The sequence below is a fragment of the Alligator sinensis genome, unplaced genomic scaffold (assembly GCF_000455745.1).
Source record: "Alligator sinensis unplaced genomic scaffold, ASM45574v1 scaffold1014_1, whole genome shotgun sequence".
Classification (NCBI taxonomy): Eukaryota; Metazoa; Chordata; order Crocodylia; family Alligatoridae; genus Alligator; species Alligator sinensis.
In genome coordinates this window covers 368858-384631 of record NW_005842692.1, presented here as the reverse complement: position 1 = coordinate 384631, position 15774 = coordinate 368858, and the positions used below count along the sequence as shown (strand labels likewise).

Below are 15774 nucleotides of genomic sequence, written 5' to 3'. Positions count from 1 at the left end.
GAGCTATTTTTAGACCTACTGCCATTGTCTCTCAAGCACCCTCATTTATCCCCATTCATTCAGGAACCAAGTTACATAGGAGGGGTAGGTGTGAGTCATGGGTTACGCAACCGGGCCTGGGGACAGGATGGAGACTTGACAAACAAAATGGAAACTTGACATGACTTATGCTAACTTACATATGTAGGCCTAAATCATATAGTACCAGTAAAACAGTAATACAGAACAGCAAAAATCAATATAAACATAATAATTATACAATATAAAGAAGGAGAAAAAACAAAAAAAATACAACTGCTCCCAAAATAAAATGCTGAAGCTCATCCTATGTCTTAGCTCACTTATACTTATCTATAGGGAATAGAGAGGGAGAGACAGTCAGAAATGGTTGGGAAAGGGGAGGGAATGCATTTAAAAAAAAAAAAGAAAGAAAAAGAAAAACTGGGGGTTTTGCTATAGGAGCATAGTGTATTATCATCAGGGATCCTGGTTTTCTTCGATAAAAAAATCCTCAATTTTCAGTTTTAAAAAAGTAACCCAAAATCCACATTTTTCCGTGATTAAAATGAAACAACACTAATATATATATGGTGTTTCATTTTTATCCTGGAAAAATGTGGATTTGGGGTTACTTTTTTTAAATAAAAAAATTGGGGATATTTTTTTTAATCAGAGAAAACCAGGATTCCTGATTATCATAAATAATATAGATTTAGTAGATATCAGAGAATTTCTGGTTTGGTAAAATTGGCATAAAAACATAAAAGACTTCTGGAGACAAAAATGCTGCTGCGTGTATTTTTCGAAGCAGTACATCCCATCAGAAACGAAATGACTGTATCAGAAGTGTCAAGATCCAGATTGTGTTCATCATTCATTTAACCTCCAGGGTTTCTTGCAAACTGAATTCCCCCCTTTCATATCTTGCCCATAGTACTTGTGGGCCAGTGCCCAGGGGATAAACACTTCCATTCACTCTCCCCCTTACTCACCACCAAATTTCTGGATTTTGATCACCACTGGCAACTATAATCGGCAGCAGTCAGCATGGAAAGAGGTGGGGAGGGATGGGCATCAGTGGTATTAACTCTCTGAGTGCTGGTTGTGCCAACACAGTGGCTCTGGCAGCCATATCAAGAAGCCCCATGGACTTGATCCAGAGATGGCTGGTCCAGCCCAGTGAAAGGCCCACAGCCTGCATGCCCCACCCCTTGCTGCTGGCAGGGAATAAGACACAAAAGCTTATTTGAGTTTGACAACCGTAAATTTTATAACCAAAGATAGACAACACAAATGCAAATACTTGTCCTGCATGATGAAGCAAATATGCAAAACACACAGACAATACAAGATTCCCTGAGTTAAAGGAAGAAAAGGACAGCCTCAACAAGAATAGGAATAAAGGGTTAGTGGACCCTTACTGGAGTCTATACATACCAACAGTTAAAACTATTACCATATTTTCTCATATACAACATACACGCACACCTCTCCTAAAATCAGCCCCTCAAAACTGGGGTGGTGTGTATTACGTGGGGAAGGTCTGCCCAGATTAGAAGCACCCTGTTTTGATTCCTGCTCCACAGTACAGCAGCTGAGGACATCAACTGAATTAATGGTTCACTGTTCTTCATTCCACAGGTGTTAACAACTGTCGCGCCTTTTTAATGGTATTGATGTTCTAGCAAGGGTAATTTTGCTGTCTGCTAGCTGCTCCTGGTCTCTCACCTTATATTTTACAGCATCAGAGACTCTTTAGCTTGTCTCAAAATCAAAGATCCACCCCATGGAGACTACGCTTTACCAGCAGCTAGGGTGTCAGCATTAGTTAAGAAGGAAAGGGAGGTAAATGACTTAAAGATTAGGCTCTGTCCCTGCTTTATGAAGCTATCACTCTGGAAAAATCGTTTTTTCCTTCATTCTGACTTTCAGTAACAAGGTGCACATTATATTTCAGGCCATGTTCTATGCAAGAAAATATGATAATCAGAAACAGACCTTCAATTAACTTTTGAAAGTCTACCCTGTTGCAAGCTCAATTAACAAATAAATACATGACAAAAAAGAAGAAAAACAATATACACAAACCTGAAGCATAAGAGCATGTGGGGAATGTACAAAAATTGAAGGGTTTTCCTTTGGTGAGGATTCAAGGCATAGTTGAGCGTCAGTAGCCTTAGCATTGTAAGTAAAGGCAATACTACTTGCAAGTTTCCCATCATAAAGAACCTGTTTGTGGTGTTCAGCCAGGTGAATGTCACTCTCAGATTTAAATTTGAATGTACTCTGGGGGAAAAAAAGGAAGTGGACAATTATATATTTTAAACAAAGAATCACAACACATTTCAGAGAATACATGGCAAGTAGTACAGAACTACATTTTCCCAAATGTTTCAGTACCTTTAAAGCTACAGGTTAAGTATTTACAATATTCTAATATCGCATCAGTTCCTTTTTAACTAGCAAAGTTTATTCTTTATTATATCTTAAATATGTACCAGCTTGCAAAATTATCTTCTGCTTCAGAAATGGATCACAATTAACAATAATTCAAGATATACGACTTCCCTAACATGGGGCATTTAAATTATTCTACATTTTCAGTTAGGGTAATGTAAGTTGAATTACCTAAACATAAATTACATCACTTGACCTAATCATATATGGAGTCTTTTAAATTTAAAAACACTAACAATGGAAAATAACCAGGCAGCATTAAACAAAGAATATTTGTGTTCAGTGACACTTATTGGAATTGCCAAAAATCAGAAGCAATCTTACTTATTTACATCTTGCAAATGTATGTTCAAACATTTTAATACATTTTCACATTTTTATTCTTGCTTCTTTGAGTTTTTACCTATACACTACTGTCTATTAAGACCAAAGAGAACATTTTAATGGGAAACATTATGCATTCGTATTTCCTGAGGCTTTTGCCAAAACAGTTTTGATTTAGTGGGTTTTTCTCTAAAAGAGCATGTACCCCATGATTTATAAGCTGACAGGCAGTTAACATATTCCAAAAAGCTACTGATGTGAAAAAAATATTTACAACAATCAAAAATAGAATCAAATCGCAAATGCCATATTTCAAAGTAATGATTTCCAAACGTTAGACAGAAAATTACTAATCAAATCTATTGTGATTCATATTTGATCCAAAACTGCATTTTCTGGCAACACTGCCAAGTTGACCAAGCATGAAGATATACATTTATTACTTTTTGCAACAAGCTGTCAGCTTTACTTGGCTTACTGGCTTAGCATGTTACAATTATTTGACAGCTCCGAAAGGACAACCAGTGGAAAAACACAGTATTCATAAAAAGTAATGCAACGTTGTTAGAAATTATTACTATTAAAATATTATAGTTTTGATTTCAAAGTTAGGATTTCTCTTGTAAAAAAAACCCCACTCATTTTAAATAATACATTTCTAAGAATAATTACAATTCACATTGCTCAAGTCTTCTGTGCAACTGATTTTAAAACATGAAAATTCTCCATTGCTTTTTGCTCTGTTCAATTTCCACCCCCCCCACCACCCAGTTATTATCATCCCCACACCTCAATCTTGTATGTAATTACATCAGTAAATTCTAGTGGGCTGTCCAGACTGGATATAGAAACACTACTGTATATCTCACACAATATCATTTCCCACCAATTTACAGTTATTTTCCATACAGTGTAGTTAGCTTCTAGAGCAGGCTGCTAACTAGGACCAACTTATAAAGATACGTAATTTGTGTTACGTAAGAGGTATGAAAAAGTATGTATTATATTAAAAATGTGACAATTTCTTTAAAAGTACAGATAAATCAGTCTTGCATTTACCCATTCCAGAGTTAAAAGCATTATATTACACATAGAGTTAAACCCTTCTTTGCTATTTTTGAAAATTTTACAGCACATGAGAAAAACTAGACTACAAGCATTTAGTGATTTTACCACATGAAATTTTTTCCTACTTAGCAAATAATTCTATAATGCAGAACTTTAAAAATATTGCGTTCAGAGAAAAAGCTCGTATGATTTTTTGATTTTTTTATTTTGCACACTGACAGTTTGGCAATTGTTAGCTTAAGCATGGCAGAGAATTTCAAGGCAGAAGTCCATGATACTTTGTCACTGTAAAAATTGGATGATTGGTTAGATATTTGTAACATAACTCAACAAGTTAATTTTATTAGCTTTTTATTGCTGTAAAGACTGAAACAAGAGGTAAATAACAAAATTTACCCTGGTCCTTAAGAGGTAAATAACAAAATTTACCCTGGTCCTTCAGATATAGAATCAGAGAAAATTAGGATTGAAAGGGACCTCAGGAGGTCATCTAGTCCAACCCCTGCTCAAAGCAGGACCATCCCCAACTAGATCATTCCAGCCAAGGCTTTGTCTAGCCAGCTCTTAAAAACCTCCAAAGATGGAGCTTCCACCTCCTCTCTGGGTAACCTGTTCCAGGGTTAACTACTCGCCCAGTGAGAAAATTCTTCCTAACATCTAACCTAAACTTCCCTTGCTGCAACTTGAGACCAATGCTCCTTGTTCTGTCATCTCCCACTACAGAGAACAGTCCAGCTCCATCCTCTTTGGAACCCCGCTTCAGGTAGTTGAGGCTACTATTAAACCCCCTCTCAGTCTCCTCTTCTCCACGCTAAATAAGGCCAATTCCCTCAGCCTCTCTTCAAAAGTCGTGTGTCCTAGCTCCCTCATGATATTTGTTGCCCTCCACTGGACTCTCTCCAATTTATCCACATCCTTTCTATAGTGGGGCCCAAAACTGAACACAGTACTCCAGATGTGGCCTTATCAGTACTGAATGGAGGGGAATAACCACTTCCCTTGGCCTGTTGGCAAAATTCCTACCAATGCAGCCCAGTATGCTGTTAGCCTTCTTGGCAACAAGGGCACACTGCTGGCTCATATTCAGTTTATTGTCCACTGTAAACCCAAGGTCCTTTCCTGCAGAGTTGCTGCCCAGCTAGTCAGACCCCAGCTGTACTGGTCCACGGGACTGTTCTATTCTAAGTGCAGGACCTTGCACTTGTCATTTTTGAACTTCATGAGAGGTTTTTGGCTCTCCAAAAACTTCCTGGATTGCCCTCCCAGCAGATGTCAGGGTGATTGAAATCCCCCATGAGAACCAAGAGGGTATATAAAACTAGGGATATAAAATGCATATCCTGCTCAAGTAGATGATAAATCAAGTTTATCATAACGTTTGAATGTTTGAAAGAGGCATCTAAAAATCAAATCATGTTGAACTTATTAAACAAACACGTTGACCTATTACTTTAAGAGAACTCAAGGCTCAAAAATATCAGAAAAAGTAGAAAAGATACATATGAGAGAGCCTTCAAAAGAATAAGGATGTGCTGCAGTCATAGGTCATATTTTTAAATAAGCTTTCTAATTTCTTTTCAATTTTTGGTATTTTAATAGGGCTTTCACCTCCCCCCCCATGAAGCAAGAGTTACCTACTGAGGAAAAATGAGACTAAAAGAAATTATTTAGGATGCAAAAGTGGGGGAAAGGACCACATTTTAACTGAGCTGCATAAACACTGTGCTGAAAAATGCTGGCGGGGTAGAGGGGGGCAGGTGATGCTTTACCTAAAGCTCGTTCAATAACTTCAGAAAAGCAGATATTTGATGAGCTTTAGTTAAAGTGCCTCGACTGCCATTTTTCAGCACAGGGACACTGATACGTGAGACACTCCCGGCACTTTAATAAAAGTGGCTCTTCGAGCCACACTAATTAAAGCACCCCCCTACCCCACTCCTGGAGCATGTGTGCATTCCCTAATATTCCAGATCATTGCCTGAAATCCAAACAAACACGGCTTCAGGTTTCCTCTTGCGTGTGTCAAGACTTCAGCAAACAAACAGGAAAAAAAAAGAAACTTTTACTTTCAAAACCTAAAGGGAATTATTATAATCTGGAACTCCCCTGAGATTCACACTCAGGATCATCAAGGGAAGGGAAAAGACTGAATAAATGCATGCACACAGTGATCCTTTGTTACCTACCTGATTGGTATCATGAGAGAAGAGATTCACTATATGCACACACAGAAATACCCTGATGACTGGTCTTGTAGTAGCCTAAGTGGCACAGATTTGTGAGACAGCCAATGCAGATATTGAATAAATTCACACAGTATGACCCTTTCTTTATGATACTTATACCAGGAAATGCTATCTGATTTATCCCTCCAAGTTAGCTAAGTCAACTTTAAAAAGATCATGAAAAATGATCTTAATAGTGAGACACTTTCAGAACTAAGATGACTGACCTCTTTTAAGTACACCCCTCCCCTCTCAGCTCCCCGCAATTAATTGCATTTATGAACACATACTTTTTAACAGAGAAAATTGAATAGAATAGGATGACTGAAATATCTACCTTCTAGCAACTGTTTATCTTACTGGGAAAAGATTAAATGGGACCTAGTCGACTCATTCAAACAGACAAGCCACTACCCCTCTTTGGCATATGAGGGCTAGGGACAAAAATTACGCATAAACCAGTATATCTTCTCAGAAACCAGTTCAAATTTGTAACACAACAGAAATTCAGAGTTCATAAACTACTTTCAAAATGGCCAAAACCAGTTTAAGATAAACTTGGATGGATGTAGTATAAGACTTAACTGACTGATGTTAAATCAGTTTATTGAACTTCTGTCCCAGACCCCTCCAGAATCAAGTTAACTCACAGTCTCCCAGCATCCCAGGATGCTTTGCACCTCTCTCACAATCCCTCCACCTCACAGGGTGGTCAGGTTAGCCTTGGTTCAAGCTATCTGCTCCAGCTGAGCAGGGAGGCATACTCTAGCACCCCCTGACCTCTGGCTTGGGCCACTGCAGGCATGTGGCTGCATTTCCAAAATCAAAAATGAATGTCTGTTCACTTGCTTATTAGTTCAATCTACACAACTTAGACTAACCTGACAAGATTGGATCTATTCAGCCTCGGGCTTTTTGACTGTCTGTACTTAGCCTAGGTGGTAGTAGATCCATTAGAAACAGAGGATATAGGATGCCAGATGAGCACTCCCAAGGGAAGGTATCTAATTTAAGGCCTTCCCTTCAGGCTTGGTTACTCTTAATATTTGTTATCTTATTTTTGCTTTTTTTTTTAATTAATTAATCCAAACCACCAAAAAGCAGTTAATTTAGGAAGCAAACAATACATGTAGGCTGTATTTGTATGGACCTTAGGAAAAGCACTCACAATGAACTGTCAAGTGAATGAAAATCTATTTGTGCTACGTGCACTGAACAGCATAGAACTTTGAGGCAATGTGGTGTTTATTTATTTTTCTTTATCATTTTTTTTCCTCTGGTCAAAATTGCAGTCTCTTATATATTCTTCTCCTTTTAGGTAGAAAACTAAACACATTGAAATAACAGCTCTCAGCTCTCAATTGAAAAGATGAGATTTTTTTTAATCTCTCACTTTCCCCCCCAAGCATTCATAATCATTTTCTTTAAATAGAAAACGAAACTAGTTTAAACACTCTGCCTAAAACTGCTTCCATTCTCAAGCATTTGTAATTGTCACCTGATTATCTCACTAATTTTCCAGTCTTCTATCACAAAGGGAAAACTTAAGACCTGGGTATTTTGAGAGGAGATAAAACATAGGGAATATTTTTTCAGGTCTTCTTTGTAAAACTAGAGCAGCAAACAGGGCACATTTTTATTTCCTTTGCAAGTAACATTTAAGGGATTATTAACATTTTGTTGAAAAACGGAAATGGATTCAGAGAAGTGATATATACTACATATATAACAGCTATACTAAAAAAACACAGAAACTTTGATTTTATATTCTTTAAAATTAGGATGTGGCAGAATTAAAACTATTAAATTCGGCCCCCTTGCATGCATGCAGTTTGATACTGTTGTAATCACCTCAATAGTTACATTTCCCCCCATTTTTACATAATATGGATGTTACTCACTAAATCAATTAAGACTGGTTTTAACTTTTGAGTGATTATCTTCACAATGTACACAGCTTAATTCCTTATTTAGATTCAATTTCCTAGGATTTTTTAAGGAAAATTGAAATAAAATTGACATGCCATCACATGAACCATGTTGGAGTCCATATAGTTTATCAGCATCATTAGAACCAGAACATAGACCTCTACCACTTGAACCAACAATGTAATAATGGCAGTAACAGATTGGTATCTGCTATATTAGGGGTGGGCAAAATGGCAGATCTGGCCAGTGGCCAAGCTCCATATCCCAGCAGACCCTACCCATGTTGCTGTAGCTATTTTCCATAGAGACCCCAACAGCAGTGGGGCCGTAACAGCACAGGACCAGAGTTTCCATGGAGACTGGCACCAGCAGCACTGGCAGGTCGCACAGCTGGGCAGGGAGCTGCTCCAGGCTGGGATCTTGCAATTGTGACAGTATGGCCCAGAGCTGGGTTATGCAGGCAGCAGACTGCAGTCACTGCTGCTAGATCCTGGCCCTGGAGCAGCTCCCTACCTAGACTTTGCCTGCCCCTACTCTATGTAGACCAGCTAACAAGAGGGAGATGATACAAACATTTACTGGGTGTGACAGTTGTTTATTGACAACAGGTGAAAGCCCTGCTCAGCTGCTACACACCTAGAATAGAATACATTCACTGCAGTTGTATTCTTTTGAAAATGTAGTTGTCAGAATAATAATAAGTATTTGTTGGGTATGTGACATGCCCCACACCAAACAGTGCCATCTCATGCAATACCCCACACCATGGGCTTCCCTGGCAGAGGCAGAGCCAGGCAGCTGTACAACCCCTCACAGCACCAGCTGACAATCACAGTGGCACAATCAGCTACTGCTGCTGCTGCTGCAGCTATTTTTTGCCCCCCAACAGAAGTGGTGCCTGGGGCTGCTGACCTGGCTCCCCCCATCCTCTTAGTTATGGATACTTACCTGGCTGGACTCATTTGAGTCCCGTTTTTGTTTTTAGGGGGAGTGGTTTTGTTTGTGTTTTTGGGTTGTTCTCCCGCCCTGGCGGGGGGTCGGGCTAGAAGATCTATTAGGTCCCTTCCGACCCTGAAACCATGAAACTATGAAACTATGTTACTATTCCCCAGCTCTGTGGGCTGTGCCACACTGGTGCACCCCACCACCCTGAAGTAGGGCAGAAAGCTAAAGCCTGTTGCTGGAGCAATGCGATGAGCAGCAGCAGGGTGGAAGCCCAGCAGCCTCAAACTAACTCTGCATGTGGCCCATGAACCATCAGTTAAACAGCCCTGACTTGGGGTTGAAACTCCTAATGCCCAGTATGGTGAAGAAACAGTCCTCTTCCACAGGCCTTTAAGCCTCATACAAAGGGAGAGCAGTAAAATCCAAGCAATGGCCTGGAACCCACTTCGAGGAAGTAATGGACTGATGGTGGCCTTCCTCAGATAGGTGAAAACAAGCAAAGTAAAAATAATGACCCCACATTACAGGAGTTGTTGTTTGCTTAAGATCATAAAGTTTCAGCCTTATTAACCTAAAACCCTCATCTTATTTTTCATCAGATATACTCAGGGCAATTATGTTTCTATTATATTTATATATTTCTTGGTGCAGTCAGAAAAAAAGTTAACATATTGGCTAATTAAACAACCACCTTACATTACTTTCAGTTCTTCACACATACAATGACCAATGTTATGTCAACATATGTGCAGACTCATATCAAAAGCGCACGACAAAACTAATAAGGGATTCTACTGAAACAAATAGCACACCTTGCCCCAGGTAGAACCTCCATTCTAACTATTAAGAGAAAGCAAGAGAAGAACAGCATATTTCTGTAAATACAGTACACTCAAAAGATTCCATGTTATGAGAATGCAGTCTTTATTTATCATGGACTGCCTTTGCAAATCCCCGATACAGAAGACTATTCAACAATGATCCAGTATTAAGAAAAGACCAGCAAGATCAAGCATCAGATTCTCATCAGAATGTTCATCTCTCAAGAGCACAACTGTATTAAGTGTAACTTCTTTTGATTCTCCATATAAGGAAGGGCTCAGTACCAAGGACTCTCTGTGACAGCCAAACACACCAGCCTTCAGATCCAAACCAATAAAATGCCAAGGTCTTCAATATTGCCATTTCTCCCTTTCCAATCGGAACTCAGAGCCACAAACCTCTCGGCATCAAACTCTTTTCCCTGTCCCATGCAATCCAAAGTATTCTGCTACAAATACAGAACCGAGTTGTTGTTCCTTTAACAGATACTAAAATGAACAGTCAGTTCTTCTTAACATTGTTGATCTTCACTGGTGGCAACACCACTTAAATGGATGTGTCAGACATACTGATCAGTGGGGGTGGTGATACACAAGTTCAGAATTGGTTATCATATGCCCAGATGTAGTGGGCTATCAGTCTGGGATAGTGTGGTTTATGGCTACTGTCCCTATTGACTTTTAGATGACCATAACCTTGGTCGTGTATGGCATTGTGGCAGAGTTGCCATGCTCTCACTTGGGGTTTACAGTGACACAGGACATGGGGCAGGGTCTCATTCTCATAACAACATCTCTGGCATCTTTCATCTTGGTGGCCATGGTAGATGGCACCACATAGTGGGAGGCAATTGAGGCAGACCCAGTAAACGAAGTGCCAGTCTGCAAACTTGGTGAAGTTGCCTCGAGGCAGGAAGTAGTTACTGGTATCCCTCTTTGAGGTGACATTGAAGATTCTGCCCTGTTTGGGTTTCCCCTTAAGATCACTGATGTATTTTGCCTACATTGCCTCCTCCACAAACCTCTCCAGGCAGGTCCACAACTGGGTGAGACTATGATCCAGTTGGCAGCTGGGGTCACATTAAGATCCCTAGCTCCTGTCACTCCTTGCACCATGACTAGCTGCAGCTGATATGCTTAAGACATCGCAGGCAAGGTCCCCAGTGAGACAAAGTGGTGGTGGTACCCAAGACATTAGTAGGTCTAAACTATTTTTAAGATACTAAATGAAGTAATAATTAACATAAAGAAAACAGGATGAAGAGGGGGAAATCCCAACAACTCCATGAACTAGATAATATTGTTCTATGGGCTGGAATGGCCTGATGTTTGACACCCCTGTCCTAAAGTGATCTCTGTACTTTCCCAAATTATTTGACAACCCAGAACTTCCCATGCTGAGACCTGTATGCAGACCTTGTAGAAGGTCTGCATGATGGACTTTCATGATGCACGGATTTGAAGTAAAGGAAAACATTTGATTTCCCAAAACAGACATTCACCCCAGATTAATCTCTAAAAAGAATCAGAGCTCATAAGCAGCTCCAGATTGGGACTGGAGGAACTGCTACAACTGCAGAGGTAGTTGTAGAAAAGTACATAATGGGACGAAAGAACTTTTAACAGTTGATCCCTACTCAATTCCCCCTGCCCCTTGCAGACACCAAAAAGATGTTGATCAGTTCATGGGGAAAGAGGCACTGGCACCACCACCTGAATAGTCCTGGGACTCTCCAAAGCATTCAGGCAGCTACAAAAATCAGCACCATTCACTGAATAGTCCAGGCACAGTTAAAGAGCACACAGTAGGGTTCCAGCAGGACTCCCTGACAGGTCACTGTTGGGTGGGCCATCAGGGAGCCAGCACTCCTCCCTCCCTCTTGGAGGAAGGGAGTGAAAGCAGAGCACTAGTAAGTAGTGGGGGTCCTCCGGCTCCTAGAAGTGTACAGGCATTGCAGGTGGTGCTAGAAAATGTCTCTCTCCAGAAAAGTTTATGGTTGTCAGTGCCATCACTTTTTCCCAGAAAAGCCAGTTTTCTTATGCGTGCAAAAAAGTTCAATACCCATACTAGATTTTTGTGCCAGAAGAAAGGCATATTTCCTGGCATACATGTAACACCTAGGATTATAAGAAAACTGGGCTAGAAGGGACCTCACAAGATAATCTAGTCTAGCCCCCTCCTTAAGGCAAGATCATCCCTGACTAAACCATTCCAACCAAGTATCTGTCCAACCTGGTCTTGAACATTTCCAGGAATGGAAGTTCCCAAACTTCTCTAATGCCTGTGGCAGAACACTTTAACCTCCCTCAACATTTGGACACTCCATTGTTGACCTGAAGGCAGCTGTTTTCAGACATCAAACTTCTTAAAAAAACAAATCTGAATGGAAATAGCAGAACAAGAAAGCATCCAAAGAGTGAATTGTGTTAAGTATGGTTTAAACAGGGACTCTGAATTATTATCCCATTACCTGGTTAGTTTTGGTAACTCCTTTGGGTTTACTGTTTATTTGCTAGTCTCTCCCAGCACTACTCCCTACCCCACCCTCTCTCCCCCCTTCCCTTGTCTTTTGTATTCTATTTTTTCTCTCCTTAGCAGAAGAATACTGCTCTCTCTACATCTTTTCACCCTTCAGGTATTTGAAGACTGCTATCAAATCCCTGCCTTCAATCTTCTCTCCTCCAGACTAAATAATACGAACTCTTTCAGCCTTTCTTCATAAATCATGCTGCTCAGACCCCTATTTATTTTTGTTGTTCTCTGCTGGCCTCCTCCCAAACTGTCCACATCCTTTTTGAAGTATGGGGCTGTGACAGGGAACCCTAACCCTGTCAAGAGGAAGAAGGTGCGTCCCTACAAGGCCAGAACCTTCTGGACACAGAGGGCTGGGGAGGAAGGGGTTAACTGTGGAACTGGGATGGATAGTCAGCTGACCGGAAGAGGCAGGACTATAAAAACCCTGGGTCGAATGGCAGTAGAGGCCAGCAGACAAGGGGGAAGGAGTATATCTCAGAGCTCCAGTGAGAAGCTTGGTGGAAAGCCCAAAGCCCGGAAGAGAGGAGCTATAGAAGCCCTGGAGAGACAACAGCTGCACTGCAGCAAGGACTGGAGCTGATGGTGGGGAGCTGAAACACGAACCTGCAACCGTAAGCTGACATACCGCTTTCCTTATTCACATTTTTTTTGGTGGCCGATATTGCCCATGGACAGGACTGTTTATTTGTTTTCTTTTAGTGATAGAATAAGACCAGTGGTTTGGGTGAGGCTATTAGGGGTTGGTGGAGCCCTCATTTTAGGGACCCACTCCAGAGTGGGATACTCAAAGCCAGTGAGGGCGCAGCTTTTGGGGGGCCCAGACCCTGGCGCCAGTGAGACAGAGAGAAACAGGGCTGCAGAGAGCCTGAGTACTAGTAAGGGAACCGTTTTGGGAAGATCTTAAAAACGCCAGGGAGGCCTGGAGTACCTAAGGGGGGGGGGGGGGGGGGGGGGGTGTGTGTGCAAGTGTATATTTTTCTATTGTTTGGACGGGTGGGGTCATGCCCGGGTTTTGAACTTGTGACCCCTGTGGCTTTGGGGCCAGCGCGTGTGCCTCTGGGCCAGGGGGTATCATGCCTTGGAAAGGAGCAGAAAAGGGGGTCAAGAGCCTCCAGGCACTGGAAGGAAGAGCTAGAGCCTCAGAGTCTGACCCTGTTTGGTGGGTTTGGATGGAGAGGCCTAGCTAGAGAAAAAAGGGGTCAGACCATCATAAGAGAGACCCCAACATACCCAATATAATCAGCAGCCTCCCACTCGCATACTAATTCCATCAAGACGTGGCAGGAGAGATTAGAGAGGGACAGCAGAGGTCCAGGGGGACTTCAAGGGCACCCCACGAAAGGCGCAGATGACCCAGAAGATGGCCCTGGGGAGGGCAACCTGTCACAGGGGCCCAAAAACTGGACACAGTACTCCAGGTAAAGACTCACCACTCCTGCTATGGAACTGAAGAATTACTTCCCTTGATTTTGCAAATGACACTCCTGTTAAAATAACCTAGTGTGGTTTTGGTGTTTTTTCAATCAGAGCACACTGGTAGGTCATATACAGTTTATGGTCCACTGTAATCTCCAGGTTCTCCTCTGCAGTACTGCAGCCTAGCCAGTTATGTTCCAGTCTGTATTTGCACACACAATTACTTTGCACTTGTCCTTGTTGAATCTTACTTCGTTGATTGTGGACCATTTTTCCAGGCTCTTCAGATCACTCTGGATCTTAGCCCTGACCTCCATCGTGCCTGCAACTCCACCCAACTTGGTGTCATTAACTCACTCAAAATTAACAATCCAGCCTATCCAGGCAGGCAAGGAAGGAGGAACCTGCAGGATGCTGAGCTTTTAGTGCATGTTACTATATCACACGCTGAATCATAAGCACTGCTGAGAATATCTGACCATGTTTTCTAGCCTGCTATAGCAATAACCTTGACTTGCTTTCTTACTACACGTCCCATGAGGAACACTAGCTTGCCGCATTAGAAATGTGTGTTTTTTGGCTAGAGAACTTGCTTCCTCACTTACAGAACAGCTTGTTATGTCAAGTGACCTAAAATATCACACTTCCTTGTATCATTTTTGAGAAGAGGTGAGAATTTGAGTCCTTTCGTGCCATTATTATATATGGCTGCACCTGAAAAAAGCCTAGAGAATTTGCAGCAAAGTGTTATAAAACTTATGTTAAGAGAAGTAGCAGACTGCCACTTCTTCTGGGAGCAGCTGGGATCTATGAAGAATTCATTGAAAATTTCTTGATCACCGTAAACAGCAACAAATAACAATTTATTGTATTTATCCTATTCCAAGATGAAGATCCCCCTACACACACTTTCATTGTGGGGAAAACAAAGCCTCATCTTAAAATAGAGTATCAGACTGCTCTAGCTGGAAGCTGTGAGGAACAGCTGTGAGGGCAGTGGTCTTCAGTTCCCTGCTCAGCAATTCCTCACAGCAAACACAGGGAAACTCTAGAGTTGCCTCTGCCCCATGCTGCAGGGACCAGCTGTGGGCACCATGTGGATTCCTCCTTTTAGGTCTGTTCCCAACCAGCAGAGAAGACGGGCCTGGAGCAGGGAAACAGGCAAGGAAGGAGGAACCTGCAGGGTGCTGAGCAAGACTCTCTGCACAAAAGTTCCCTGTAACGCAGGGTAGGAGCAACTCTGGGGCTCCCCCTGCACCTAGATCACTGGGGAAAGCAGAACAAGGGTGGGGGGAGGGAAGGTGGGCAGGCAAGTGGGGGGAAGGAAGACAGCAAGGGTGCAAGGGGTGGAGATCAAACTGTCTGTTTCCCACCCCACCTGCCCCTTGCCTTCCTGCTGCACTGGCGGGGGTAGGGAGAGAGTACAAATTTTAAATGACCCACCAGTAATTACATTATAGATATGGAGAATTATAAATCTATTATAATTTTTCATGTCTAGAATCTAATTATTGGGAGTGTCCAAAATTCAAAGTCATCTTGGGTTTGGATAAGTAAGGAAATATCAAATGGTATGAGTAAAATTTGTGCATGACAACTTTCAGGGAATTAAGTCTGGTAACACAGGGGGTGAATTATGAGGAAAGAAACTTAACCTTAACCTTTTTCATTTTGAAAATGGAAAAAAAAAGACAGAGAAAGGACATTTGCATTAAGCAATGAGTAGTAGGAGTCAAGGCTGACAAGCTGTGCTTCACTGACAGCATAATGGAAAGTGCAGGATTTATCAGGAGTAGTAACTCAAAGATATAATTAAGGATGAAATTTGGAAGAGAGTTCAGTTTGAAAAAAGACATTCACCCAACTGGCAGGACAAACTATGTTTACCTTTTGAAAAAACAGTTACCTAGAACAGGGGTTTTCAACCTTTTTGGATCAGTGTACCCACAACGGCCAAACATGGAGCAGTGCACCCCCAGAGGCCAGACATGGAGTAGGCAGTATGAGGGGTGTGCAGCCAGATGCAGAGTGGCGGGAGGCGGCCCCACCCGGC

At 41.6% G+C, this 15774-nt stretch overlaps 1 protein-coding gene across 1 annotated transcript in view; it reads right to left on the bottom strand.

Moving 5' to 3' along the window:
* Positions 1–15774, bottom strand: part of NBEA (neurobeachin) — an 827350-nt gene that overhangs the window by 462861 nt on the left and 348715 nt on the right. Inside the window, exon 11 of the mRNA XM_025215995.1 lies at positions 2089–2286. Within this exon, the coding sequence (XP_025071780.1) occupies positions 2089–2286 (198 nt within the window). The remainder of the gene's footprint in view (positions 1–2088; positions 2287–15774) is intronic.